This window comes from Seriola aureovittata, chromosome 23 (genome assembly GCF_021018895.1).
Source record: "Seriola aureovittata isolate HTS-2021-v1 ecotype China chromosome 23, ASM2101889v1, whole genome shotgun sequence".
Lineage (NCBI taxonomy): Eukaryota > Metazoa > Chordata > Actinopteri > Carangiformes > Carangidae > Seriola > Seriola aureovittata.
The window spans coordinates 6461447-6473839 of NC_079386.1; the positions used below are offsets into that span (position 1 = coordinate 6461447).

Here is a 12393-nt window from a genome sequence, read left to right on the forward strand (position 1 = left end):
TATTAATCATTTGGGGGTGTAACCGCAGCTAATTCAAGCCTTATCTTATTGAACTAGATGAAGAGAGACTTTAGTAGCTGCATACAGATGAGACAGATTTCTTTTTGAAACGCACCTAAAAATGTTGAGTATTTCTTCAAACACACAACTGAGAAAAGATCAAGATGACTAATCAAACTTTTTGAACAGTCAAGGCCTACTTTTTAAAATACCTAAAGCTGTGAGACCAGGAATGTGTGTGTGTTCAGATCTAGATATTTGGAGACTGCTTTTGACTTCCCGTGGCTTTTTCCCCATCTCCAGGAACTGAGAGAGCGTGTGCTGCGTGGTAAATACAGGATCCCCTTCTACATGTCTACCGACTGTGAGAACCTGCTCAAGAAGTTCCTCATCCTGAACCCCTCTAAAAGAGGCAGCCTCGAGGTACACACATGCATTGACACACATACACAAAGCTCAAGATACTGACAGGAAACCCAAATAACTGCATTAATAAGACTAGTTAGAGATCAAGCACTGAAGGATGTTGCATATAGTGTAGTAGTGGTGTTGGGTAGTTTTAGAAATGCTTCTCAAATCGTGTTTTTTGGTGGGGGTTTTGATTTTATTCTCATATTGAACAAGAGTTAAACTCTTTATATTTAACTTAAGACATGTAGACTGAAAAAAGCTCTGTATCTAATAATAGTAAGACCTGATTTTGTAAATAATTACTCTGTCCACCAATGTAAAAGTGTGTCACACCTGGACTTGTTTCACCAGCTATATTTGAGTTTGTTGCTCAGGTGTAAGGTGCTTTTTAAAGGTATAGTAAATACTTGTCAGTTTGGTATTCATGAGTTACTAAATTTGGTTGCGTTAAAGGTGGATGAATGGTGACTGTTTTAAATGGAAGATATTAGTTAGACAGCAGGACAACAATAAATAATGTTTTCTGCATGCACTGCCTTGCCACGTTATATTTAACATTTAATAACATGCAGTGATTTTTGCTTGATCCTGTCTTTGTTTGACCTGCCAGATGTTAAAGCAGCGCCGTGAAAATACTGTAAAGAAAACTCAAGCTTTAGTGTCAGAATTCAATCCTGTGACTGTTTCATTTGCACCTGCTTTAGAGTTTGTGTGTTTAAATCGGGAGTGTGCATTTTGGTGACCGAGGTTGATTGAATTTCCATCTGAATAAACAATCAGTTTAATGTCCATATCATCATCCATGTTTATGTTTATGAGTACACATTTTAAAACAAAATAGCTTATATTAAGGAGTTTATCCTTAATTTTGACAGATCAATTAGTGTAGCCATGTCTAAAAATATAATGGTTCAGTTGGTAAGGAAGATTTATAAGCTTTATTTGCATATTAACAATAAATACATCAGGGTTCACCCATGAGAGAAACCCTGCTGAAGGAAAATAAATAATAGAGTATTAGTGGACTCTCCTCTTGTTTTTCTTCCCCTATTTCCTTAACCTCTACCCCCTCCTCTGCTTTCTGCTCCTTTATCCTCTTTGACATCTCATGTCTCCCTGTATCTGTCTGTTTGGCTTGCTCCCAGCAGCAGATAATGAGGGACCGGTGGATGAATGTGGGCTACGAGGAGGAAGAACTAAAACCCTACATTGAACCCCAGCCAGACTATAAGGACCCCAGGAGGACAGGTCGGCACAGGAACACACTGAAAAACAAAGAAAAATGTATTTCTTTCTTTACTCACATTCAGGCGCACTGATGTTTCTTTTTTCCACTCACATGAAGATAATTTATCTTTTTGAGCATTATGGTGTCACAGTTAGCTCACCAGTCTAATTATTAACTGTTTTTGCTGTGTGTGTGCAGACATCATGCTGCAGATGGGATTCTCTCAGGAGGAGATCCAGGACTCGCTGGTGAACCAGAAGTACAATGATGTAATGGCTACATACCTGCTACTGGACTATAGGAACTCTGAGGTACACCGTTTCTCTCTCTCTCACATTCACACATAACACCCACATGCTGTCCTTTTAACTGACGGTGATAAATGGACAGACCTGGCATCTATTTAGCCTACATTTTAGTAAATAATACCAAAGTATATTGAAAGCACCACTATAATACCATAGCAGTTATTAGCTGTTGGTTGAGGCTCTTTTATGGAATCATAGTGATGAAATACATTAAACCGTCAAACTAAACAGCTCTTGTGAGTTCATCATTATATATTATTCTATGCAGAAGGGTGACAAATTAAAGGAAAAATGTGTCTTAGTAAGGTGTTGGGCCACCACAAGCCCCCAGAACAGCTTTAATACTTCTTGGCATTGATTCTACACGTCTGTGAATTCTAATGGAGGGGTGGATGATGGTGGTGGAGAGTGTTGTCTAACACGTCGATCCAAAATCTCCCACAATTTGGTGAGATCTGGTGACTGAGAAAGCTGTAGCATATGAGTCACATTATTTTAATACACATCAAAGCATTCAGTGACCCGTCGTGTCCTATGAATGGGGGCGTTGTCATCCTGAATGTGGCCACTCCCATCAAGACTGAAATGTTTCATCGTAACAGAAAGGTGATCACTCAGAACAAATTTGTATTGATTTGCAGTGACTGTTCCCTCTAAGGGGACAAGTGGAGTCAAACCAAGCCAGAAAAATTTCCCCTACAGCAGAATGGAGCCTGTAGAACCTGCAATTGTTGGTCTCGAGCATTCAGGCCTATACCGTTCTCCTGGTGTACACTACTCATGCACTCCCCCACTTGTGGAGAATATGGTGAACGATGACTCGTCTGACCATATCACTTCTCTTGAGACCAATGTCTGTGATTTTCACACCACTGAATTTAAAGTGTACATTCATCTTTGTAATGAGGGGTTTATGCACTGCAACCCTACTATAACACCCTTATGTAACTGTCAACAAACTGTTCTTTCTGACAGTCTGACTCTTCTCCTGGTGTCTCAGTCACCAGGAGAAGAGTCAGACTGTCATTTGGAGACTGCATCTATTGCACAAGCATCACTTAAGTCACTGTTCCCATTGAAACCAGTCAGTTGAGCAGTCTATAGATATTTTCCCCTTGTGATCTTGATACAAAGTCCGAAGCAGCTGGGCCTGTTCAGCATTTTTATACTTGCCACAGAGCATGACTGGATGTTTACTGCTTAATTGTACCATGCAGTGCACCTGTGTGAAAGGATTTGCATTCATTGTTTCTCCGCTCATTTATTCAGGATTTTCCTTTAATTTGTCAGCTGTCTGTATATTTTTCACTCAAGGCCTCAGAACATACCATTTGCTGTCAACTTTGAATTTGACCAAATATATTTATACTCAAAATACTTGCTTATTCTCACAACAGTACGATGTATAAAAGCACTATTTTTAGTCCTTTGTGTTTGTTGTACACACGCCACAGTCTCTCTGTATCTGCTCCCGATGCACAAGTAATCACAGCTGTGTTGTTTTTTTCTTCTTCAGCTGGATGAAGGTTGCATCAAGCCTCGACCAGGAAGTGATGTAAGCAACATAAACGCCCCCTCCCCGCCTCATAAGGTACAATGAGAACACATAATATCTTCTGCTAACAGATAATGAGGTCTCCCAACTCCAGCCAGTGACAAGTTCACTAATGTGACCACATTTTTTTTTTTTTTTTTATTCGATTTTTGATTGTAGACCAACATACACGTGAACCACAGAAACCAATACCTTCCTAGACGCTTGAATCCAGCAGTGTTTTTGGTTTAATGTGTGACCGGCCCTATGGACTAGAGAGGAGTGGCTGCAAACATAGCTCTCGGTTTGCATACTTACATCCCAATGTATGTAAACACCCTCTGACATAAATGCCATATTGACATGTGTCTCCATCTTGCCTCTCTAAGGTACAGCGCAGTGTCTCGTCCAACCAGAAGCCTCAGAACCGCAGAACTACCGACCAGGGTGAGATTGGTGTGTGTTGGAAGGGAAGGGGAGAAGCTGGTGCGTGTTGGGAGAAGGAAGAATGGATCGAGATTGGGATCAGATTCAGTGTTTGAAAATAAGCCTCACACATTTATTTTGAACACACTTATAGCCATGTTGGGAGGAGGGAGAGTGGACAGAAAGGAAGAGTAAAACGGATGGACCGGGGTGGGCTTGATATATGTTGAAATAAAGGTTGAAGTAAGAGAGGTGTGGTGATGATGTAGAAAGAATAGGGAAGATGAGATGGATTTAAGAGGCCTGGCAGAGAAGATTGAATCAAAGAAAACCACAAAAGAGGGTGAGACTGATGTCGAATAGAGTGATGACAGGAAAGTGACAAGTGAGTGGAAGAGCAGAAGATGATCCAGATTGGAGGAAATGTGAAAATGTCAAAGGCTTGAGCACAACAAGTGACAGCCTTTCTGATGCACTCTGTTTTGTTTTTTTCTCTCTAGGCTCCTCGTACTCTAAGAGGGGGGGTCAAGCAGACAACCGGACTGCAGGGGAGGATTCTGGGAGGAAGGGTTCGTCAGGCAGCTCCACTACTAAGGTGCCGGCCAGCCCTCTTGTCTCCTCTGACCGCAAGAAGAGCGCCACGCCCTCCACCGTAAGACCAAACTCCCACGCCGCTTACACAACATTTTATTAATATCACCAAATACAAACAGAGATCTGTAAAAAGACAAACTAAATACACACTGTGGTTATAGTGAATAAACAGCTTTCTCTGTGTGAGGGGTAGAAAAACACATCTGCTGGAAAATTTTTGAGGAATCCAGAAGCTGACTTGTACTTTGAAGAGTAACAATGACTTTCTGTGCAAGCTAGCACCAGTCATATTTTATCTTAAGTTGTGGACCAAAGGTTAAATCAAATGCTAGTTACTAATTAAACATGTTGAAATACATGGCTATATAACTATGAAGGTCTTCTTCCATGTAATAAGAAAGTGGAAGTGTGACTCCTGAGGGTTATGCCTGTGTTTGTTTTTGGTCATCTTCCATGTCGTCTTTTTCTATTGTTACAACTGCATTATAGTTAAGTGATTCAATTTCTGAGCTTAATAGAATTGTCTAGTTTGTGCATTAGATATACACACCCAAAAGAATAGTTAACATGTTTTTATCCTGGTCTTGAAGCAAAGTATAGGCCTTTCTCACAGCATTCTCACTTGTCATAGTAGGGAAACCACAGGTGTTTCCTAATTGAATAATGAATGACTCTATTCTGTCATCCACTCAGTTGGCACCATTTGAGAATAATAAGGTCGTATTATAACTAATTCAACAAGTGTCAGCAGTTTCAGCCAACATAGTAATGTGGAATAAACTTGTTGTACCAATCTTAATTTTGTCAGATCTTTCAAATTTTGAAAATGTGTTACAATATAAAACGTTTCATCTCCTTCATTATTGAAATTGTCCCATAGAGTTTGCTTAGACTGTAACATGTGCAATTAAAAATCCCATCACAGCTGTGTTGACCTACACAGGTGTTTTCACTGAAGTTTTCTGAGTACACCTTTCCCCAGGGCTGTGTAGGAATGTTATGCTCTATTGACGTTTCTCTCACTCTCTCTTACTTTGGTTGCACCTGTTAGGGCAGGGCAACTTTTACAATTTTTTCTTAGTATGTGGACTTCTGCTCCACCCAACCTCAACTTGATCGCAGCTTATCTGTCAGGGTAATGGAAACACCAGTGCAGGTGTGCATAGACTTTAAATGAAAAATGAATTTGTTACAGCGAATACTCTTGAGGCATAATTTGGTGAAGATTTCAGGTAATTAGTCAGTCGTTCTCGCTGATTGGAAAGCTTCCTCAAGGCTGTTCTAGGAATAATTGGTCACCTGTGTACCTTAATGTCACTTGTCCATCCTCCCTCTGCTGCTCTGATCTCTAACCATCTATAACTGTGCCCTCAATCTTAATCATTTCTATATTGCTAACATTTTTCTCATTTTCTTCCTCTGTCCCTTCAGAATAGCATCCTGTCCACCGGTACTGGTCGCAGTCGGAACTCTCCTCTGACCGAGAGAGCCACGCTGAGCCAGGGCATCCAGAACGGCAAGGACAGGTACATGCATAAATGCACAGTTACATAAGAGGGATGTTTTTAAAAGAGGAGGACAAGCACACCCACATGCAGTTGTTCCTACACACACCCTTTTTCTCTCGTCATCGACAACCCAACTAGTTGCTGTGAGGCAGCGCTGCGTCCTCACTAAAACACACTTAATACAAACACACTCACTATGGTTTGTGAATGAAGCAGTCCCACAGCTGTCTCAGGGACTGAATCCCAGACCTTGGCTGGTACTCTCCAGAGCTCTGCCAGCTGGCTCAGGGAGGCCCACAGCCTTCCCCCAGGGTGGGGTGAGCCCTCCTGGACAAGGAAATCAGGCTCTCTTGGGTATTTAGGCCAAACCTCCAGTAGATTACAGATTACCCGAGATGGTCTGATGGAAGCCTGCCAGTCAGAGCACAGCGGAGTTTGATGGACACGCACGCCCGCATTCTCTCTCTTTAAACTCTAACGCTTCTTTCTTTTCTCTTCTGTTAATAAAGATTTCTTCTTCCCCTCATGATAAAAAATTAATTTTGACCGCCACCAATATTGCAGTTTATTAAACAGGAAGTTTTTGTCCAAAATCAAACCATTGATAGAAGGTTAAGGGTTTGCAGGTGTTAAACTACAGCTAAAATCCCAAACTGTTAATAATCCTATATTAGTAAATAAAAAAGCAGGATTTCTGTTTTTCTTTGATGATATAAGGTGCACCAATGGGTTTAGCCATAAGTCAAACTCCATTCTTTTCCTCTATTTCCTTGAATTGAAATTTCAGAGTGTGATATTCCCTTCCTTTTACCCTTTCTCATTTGTCCTTCATAAACGTGATTCATCCTTCCAACTCTCCTTTCTTCCTGAACCACATTAAACAACTTCACTCTGGACAAAAAGGTCTTTTGGCCACATTGGAGTTGCTTGATTGTGGACTTCCTGTCTTCCCTTTAAAGCCGTAAAAACACAACCAATGTTGTCGATTTAAGACGTCTGTGCCGCTGTATTAGTCGACCGGGAGTGCAAACGCCTCATGCGCGTCCACACACTCAACCACCCGAACACCACTCATGCTTTAACCAGCCATATGCTTTGTGTGCTTTTTCAAAAGCATTCAACATTAAGCCAAACCATAATCCCTACTATGATGGAGTGGTCATTGTCATTACTGCTTTATTACTTGTTCATGTATCAGTCTCAAATGACCCCCTTGTCCCCACAATGATATCCTGCCTAAAACATGATACAAATAATTTAATTGAATCCATGTCTAGTCTGTAAAGTCTGATGTGTTTTAAGAAGATTCTATTGTTTATTCCTAAACACTGAATGGTGACAAAGGGGTCATTGGAGACAGCATTGCTTTTTTAGTACTGTGGGCCTGTTAACCATGATAGGCTCTGCTAACCTAGTGGTTGTCATCTGCTTTGATTTTAAAGTTACTTTATTTGATCATCATAATGCTTTGAAGTTTGGGCTTTTGTACTTGCTAGACCCTCTCCCCTCCCCAATTGTTTCTGTCCTTTTCCCCCTAATTTTCTTCGTTTGGTCTCCTCTTATCTGTGTCTGAGCTCTTGTCCCTCTGGATTTTAAGTCACTCACATTTTCTTGGCATCTCCTTTCTTTTCTTTTTTTTCCCCAGCTTCTTGTCTTTATATTAATCTTTCTTCTTTTTCTACTCTCTCTCTCTCTCTCTCTCTCTCTCTCTCTCTCTCTCTCTCTCTCTCTCTCTCTCTTTCTCTCTCTCTCTCTCTCTCTCTCTCTCTCTCTCTCTCTAAGGAGATTAGGAAGACTTGTGATGGAATATTAACTCTTAGTAACACTATATGGTCCCTTTACTTGCCTCATAATAGGCTTACACATACACAGAAATATACACACACACACACACACACACACACACACACACACACACACACACACACACACGCACTGAGGCTCTACACATACAAACTCATTGACACACACAAGCTTAAACATACATGTCACACATGCTCAAACGGTTGCCACACATTGGGCTATCCAATGAATGTGGTTATTTTTCCATCACTAGCCGGGCTAATCCCTGTCAGAGAGTGTGTGTGTTTTTCTCTCTGCTATGTGTTTGTTTTCTTTGTAATTAGCAGCTGTTTGGTTGACCTCTGTAAATGTCCCTCTCTCTCTCTCTCTCATTGCTCATTCCTCTGCTCTCTTCAGCTATCTGTCCGTCTCTCTGTGGTACCACTCTGCCCTATCTCTTACTGTTTGTTTCTATGTGTGGAAAAAGTCAAGTTAGAGCTGTCAGTAATGTGCAGAGCTTTGTAGCCCGTAGCAACCTGATTAAGAGAGGGTTGAGGAAATAGCCAGTGCTGTTTTGCTCAAGTAAAACAAGTAATCCTTGTTCCTGATACAGTTTAGATTGTGTGCAGTTTAAAAGGACCGGAAGACTTGAAAAGGAGAAGTCAAGCACTTGACAGACAGAAGTTGCAAGACAGGTCAAACCTATAAAACTACAAGCTTGTGGGTCAGAGTGATCATTTCATAACAAGACAGTGAAACAGCTTTATGTCCTGCCCTACATCTACTTGTCTACATAGAAACTTGGCACCTTACCTGCACATTCTTCTGAAAAAGAGAGCAAGTTAATTGATCTTAATGTAGAATTAAATTACAACTAACAGTTATTAAGGGCTGCAACTAACATTTATTTTAACTATTCATTAATCTGCAGATTATTTTCTTGATTAATGAATTACACATTTAGTTTATAAAATGTCCCAATATCCAAAGTAACCTCTTCACATCACTCATTTTGTCAAACCAACAATCCAGGACCCATAAACACTCAGTTTACCATCATAGAAGACGAAGAAAACCAAGAAACAGTCTCATTTGTGGAGATGGAATCTGTGAATTTTTGGTATTTGTTCTTATTTGTTCTTAAAAAATGACAATTAATTATCAGATCTGTAGCAGATACATTTTCTTTGTATCAAACAAATGATTATCTTAGCTCTAGTATCTTCTTCTACAAGCCACAAATCCTTCTTTTTTTAATCCAGAAACCCAACTGTTTTTGATTAGGCATGTTTCTAGCCTCCTTCTCAAGAGGTCAGACAGATGAAGTGGCAGCATTACAAATGATCAAGAACCATGAAATTGTTTTTCAGGCGCTGTCATAATAAAAAAGTGAAAATAATAATACCTACGAATTATGTAGCACGATTATTCCAAAACAGTGAGGTAGTGTGCTTCACAAAAGATTAAAACCAGACAAAAATACATACAAAAATGGGGCCATTTAAAGCAGAAAGGTTTTTTTTTTTTTTTTTTAAGGCAACAAAAAAAGATTTTAAGAAAAGTGGTGGTTGAGGTCAAGTTTAATTAGTAGCTAAACACTATAAACTGTTGGTAGTATTTTTCCAATATGGAGGCCTGTAACAGAGGCAGATTAAGTCATCAGTAAAATATTGGAGGGTCCTCAGTCTTTATGTTCTGTCTTTATCCACATAAATTGTCTTAAGTGTGTTTTCAGTCTGTCTCACCTAACAGAACAGTGTGTGTTAAAGTTGGTCTTTTGTGCTCTGCCTTTTGTGTCAGGTAGATTTTACATGAAAAGATGAAGGCACAACACAGTCATACACTGAGTGTGGCTTGTGATTTCTTTTTGTTAAACCACAAAGCAGCGACTTCAACAGCAAAAAAAGACCAACTTTTGTTCTTTGTTCACATCCTCTTGCTCTGCGTGTTTTCTCTGTCTTTTTGTGTCTACTTCCTTCTGCTCTCTCTCCTACCCGCCCCACCCTTAGTGTGTTCGATAAGTGCTGCTTCTAACCATGCTCCACCTCACCTCTCCGCCCACCCACACACAAACCCCGCCCGCTGTGTTTGCCTGTGTGTATGTTTGTGTTGTGCTGGTGTGTATGTTTGATTGGCGTGTTTTTCCTGTGTTGTTCACGTTTGTTGGTGTGCTTGCATATACGTGTGTGTGTGTGTGTGTGTTTGTGTGTGTGTGTGTTTCGGGCGGGGCACTCCTCCTCCTCCTCCTCCCCCCTCCTCCCTCCCAGCCTAAACACTCCGGGCTCCCGCGCCTCTACTGCCTCGGCCGCTGCCGTCCTCTCCTCCTCCTCCTCGCGTCCCCGCCACCACAAGTCCCTGTCCTCCTCCAATCATCCATGCCCCTCTGACCTGCACGCACCACGGCCCAGGCAAGTCTCTCACTCTCTCTCACACACACACACACACACACACACACACACACACACACACACACATACACACACACACACACACACACACACACACACACACACACACACACACCCACACATACACACACACACACACACACACACACACACACACACACACACACACACACACACACACACACACACATACCCACACAGATTCCTCAGCCCCCTCAGCATGTACCACTTCACTCAGCACAGATCATCATCCTGCCCGCAATGGACAAAGAGAAAAAAGGTGAAGAAGTGATTTGTTGGCTCTGAAACCTTCCACCGCTGCTACATTAAAGGGAAAGCACCAACTTTTTTAGGGGGGGAAAACAAAACAACTCTTTGATGATTACCTTTGAATCACACAGTGACAAATCCTGGCACACAGCAGTGAACTGTGTGCCAATATTTTTACCCCAAAATAGTGAAAGCAATCAAAGAGGTACATTTTCCTCCCCAAAGAGTTGGTGTTTTATTCAACATAAACTGCTCTGCTTGCCAACAGCAGCCACACACACACCTTCAAATTAGCAAAGTTTGCCTAACTTGTACAATATCTGTATTTTATATACTTTCCAATATCTTAATGCCTTTATATTGTCTATATTGTTATTGTCTTTAAGTCAACTAAAATCGTTAGCTACAGTACACGAACAAAATATAAAATGAAGTGACAAAGTAATAGAGACTTTGTATACTTTGTATTTGTCAACACATTCAAGAGGTTAAGAAGTTTCTGAAATGGAAAATTGCTGAACCAGTGAGAAGTTCAGAGGTCTGACCTTTGAAAATGACACACTTGTATAAATTTTTTTGTTACGATGGCTAGAATGTGTACGGTTTTAGAAACGTGTAGTTTTTGAATCTTCTCTTACCAGAGAAATTTAAAAAATGAGCAAGAATCAGGAAGCTATGTTATCTTAAGTAGATGGTGGAGCTGTAGAAAACTGTACAAGCTAAACCTGATGACATAGCTTGTCCCTGGCCAATCAGTGCCTCTGAAACCTCACATTTACCCAGCGGACCGTAGCTGAACAGTGGGAGCTTGAGAACAAGAAGAGCAGGTTTTTCACGATACCGTACCTCTTACAGACCAGATGTGTTTTTGTTTTTTTTACTAATTTTGTTCCCTTGAAAGAAAAAAAAAACTCAAACAAATTTATAGAAGAGATGTTTATGGACCAGTGAGGATTAGGTTTCCATGCACAGAGGTCTCAGTAGCTTATAAACTGTGTGCAGGCTAACCCTTTATATAAGCTTGGTTATTGGCTGGCTTGATGATTAGATGTGCTGTGTATCTAACTTCTAGGTCAAAGAAATAAATCAGTAAAACAAGTTGAACGAGCTGCTGTTTCCTGGAAACCCTCTGTTGACATGACAGGATAAAATTGTGATATGCTGTCATCGTAGGCATTATGGAACAACTGAAAGCTTTAACGGATCACAAATCTCAGCCCTAATTAATTTACTGTTCATATTATTTTATTATTGAAAGGAAAAAGAAGGAACAAAAAGTCTTTGGTGATATATGCAGAAAAGCCTCCTTAGCTTCTTAGCTACTCGGCCGTCAGAGGACAATATAAGCAGACTCTGGTAACTGCAGCATACAAGAGACAGTAATGTTAGTGGTATTGAAGGAAATAACCACTTAATCTAAGAATCTAAAACGACTATCGCTGACATCTGCCGGTAAGTTTTCAGGCTGTTCAGAATACTACAGCTAACCAGCTAAGCAGCTGTCTAGCTACAAAATGGCATAAGTGAGAGCCAATGTCGTATGCTGCTGTCTGGATGTTGGTCATTGGCACTGTCATGTTAATTTAAAAATATGCAGGTTATTACTTTATGCAAATTTGATTCTTGAAATGAATGTTTTAAATGACTTTTTGCAGAGACGTTTTCCATCTATTTAGATCTATAGGCAATAGCACAGATATTGGTAAATGCATTGATGGGTGGTGCCTTCATGAGACTGAGACTGGGTGCTTTTTAATGTTGTAAAATGTTTTTTTTTTTACGTCACAACAAAGAAAGATCACAACATAACATTCTGTGTCATAACCATAAACCACAATCAAAATATTATTACATAACTGTAAAAAGACTTGTCAAAAAAGTGATATTGAGGGAAAAGAACCATATTCAGCATCTAAAAAGGTCA

General features: G+C 40.4%; 1 protein-coding gene across 12 annotated transcripts in view; it reads left to right on the forward strand.

The window, feature by feature from the left end:
- The window catches only part of mark2b (MAP/microtubule affinity-regulating kinase 2b), a 50817-nt gene that overhangs the window by 25181 nt on the left and 13243 nt on the right, over nt 1-12393 (forward strand). For 6 of the 12 annotated variants that reach the window (XM_056368791.1, XM_056368792.1, XM_056368797.1 and 3 more), the window contains exons 9-16: nt 304-423; nt 1557-1659; nt 1838-1950; nt 3464-3538; nt 3871-3928; nt 4408-4559; nt 5933-6027; nt 10059-10199. In XM_056368791.1, coding sequence (XP_056224766.1) covers nt 304-423; nt 1557-1659; nt 1838-1950; nt 3464-3538; nt 3871-3928; nt 4408-4559; nt 5933-6027; nt 10059-10199 — 857 coding nt within the window. The remainder of the gene's footprint in view (nt 1-303; nt 424-1556; nt 1660-1837; nt 1951-3463; nt 3539-3870; nt 3929-4407; nt 4560-5932; nt 6028-10058; nt 10200-12393) is intronic. The other 6 variants (XM_056368793.1, XM_056368802.1, XM_056368796.1 and 3 more) reach the window with 5 other exon arrangements.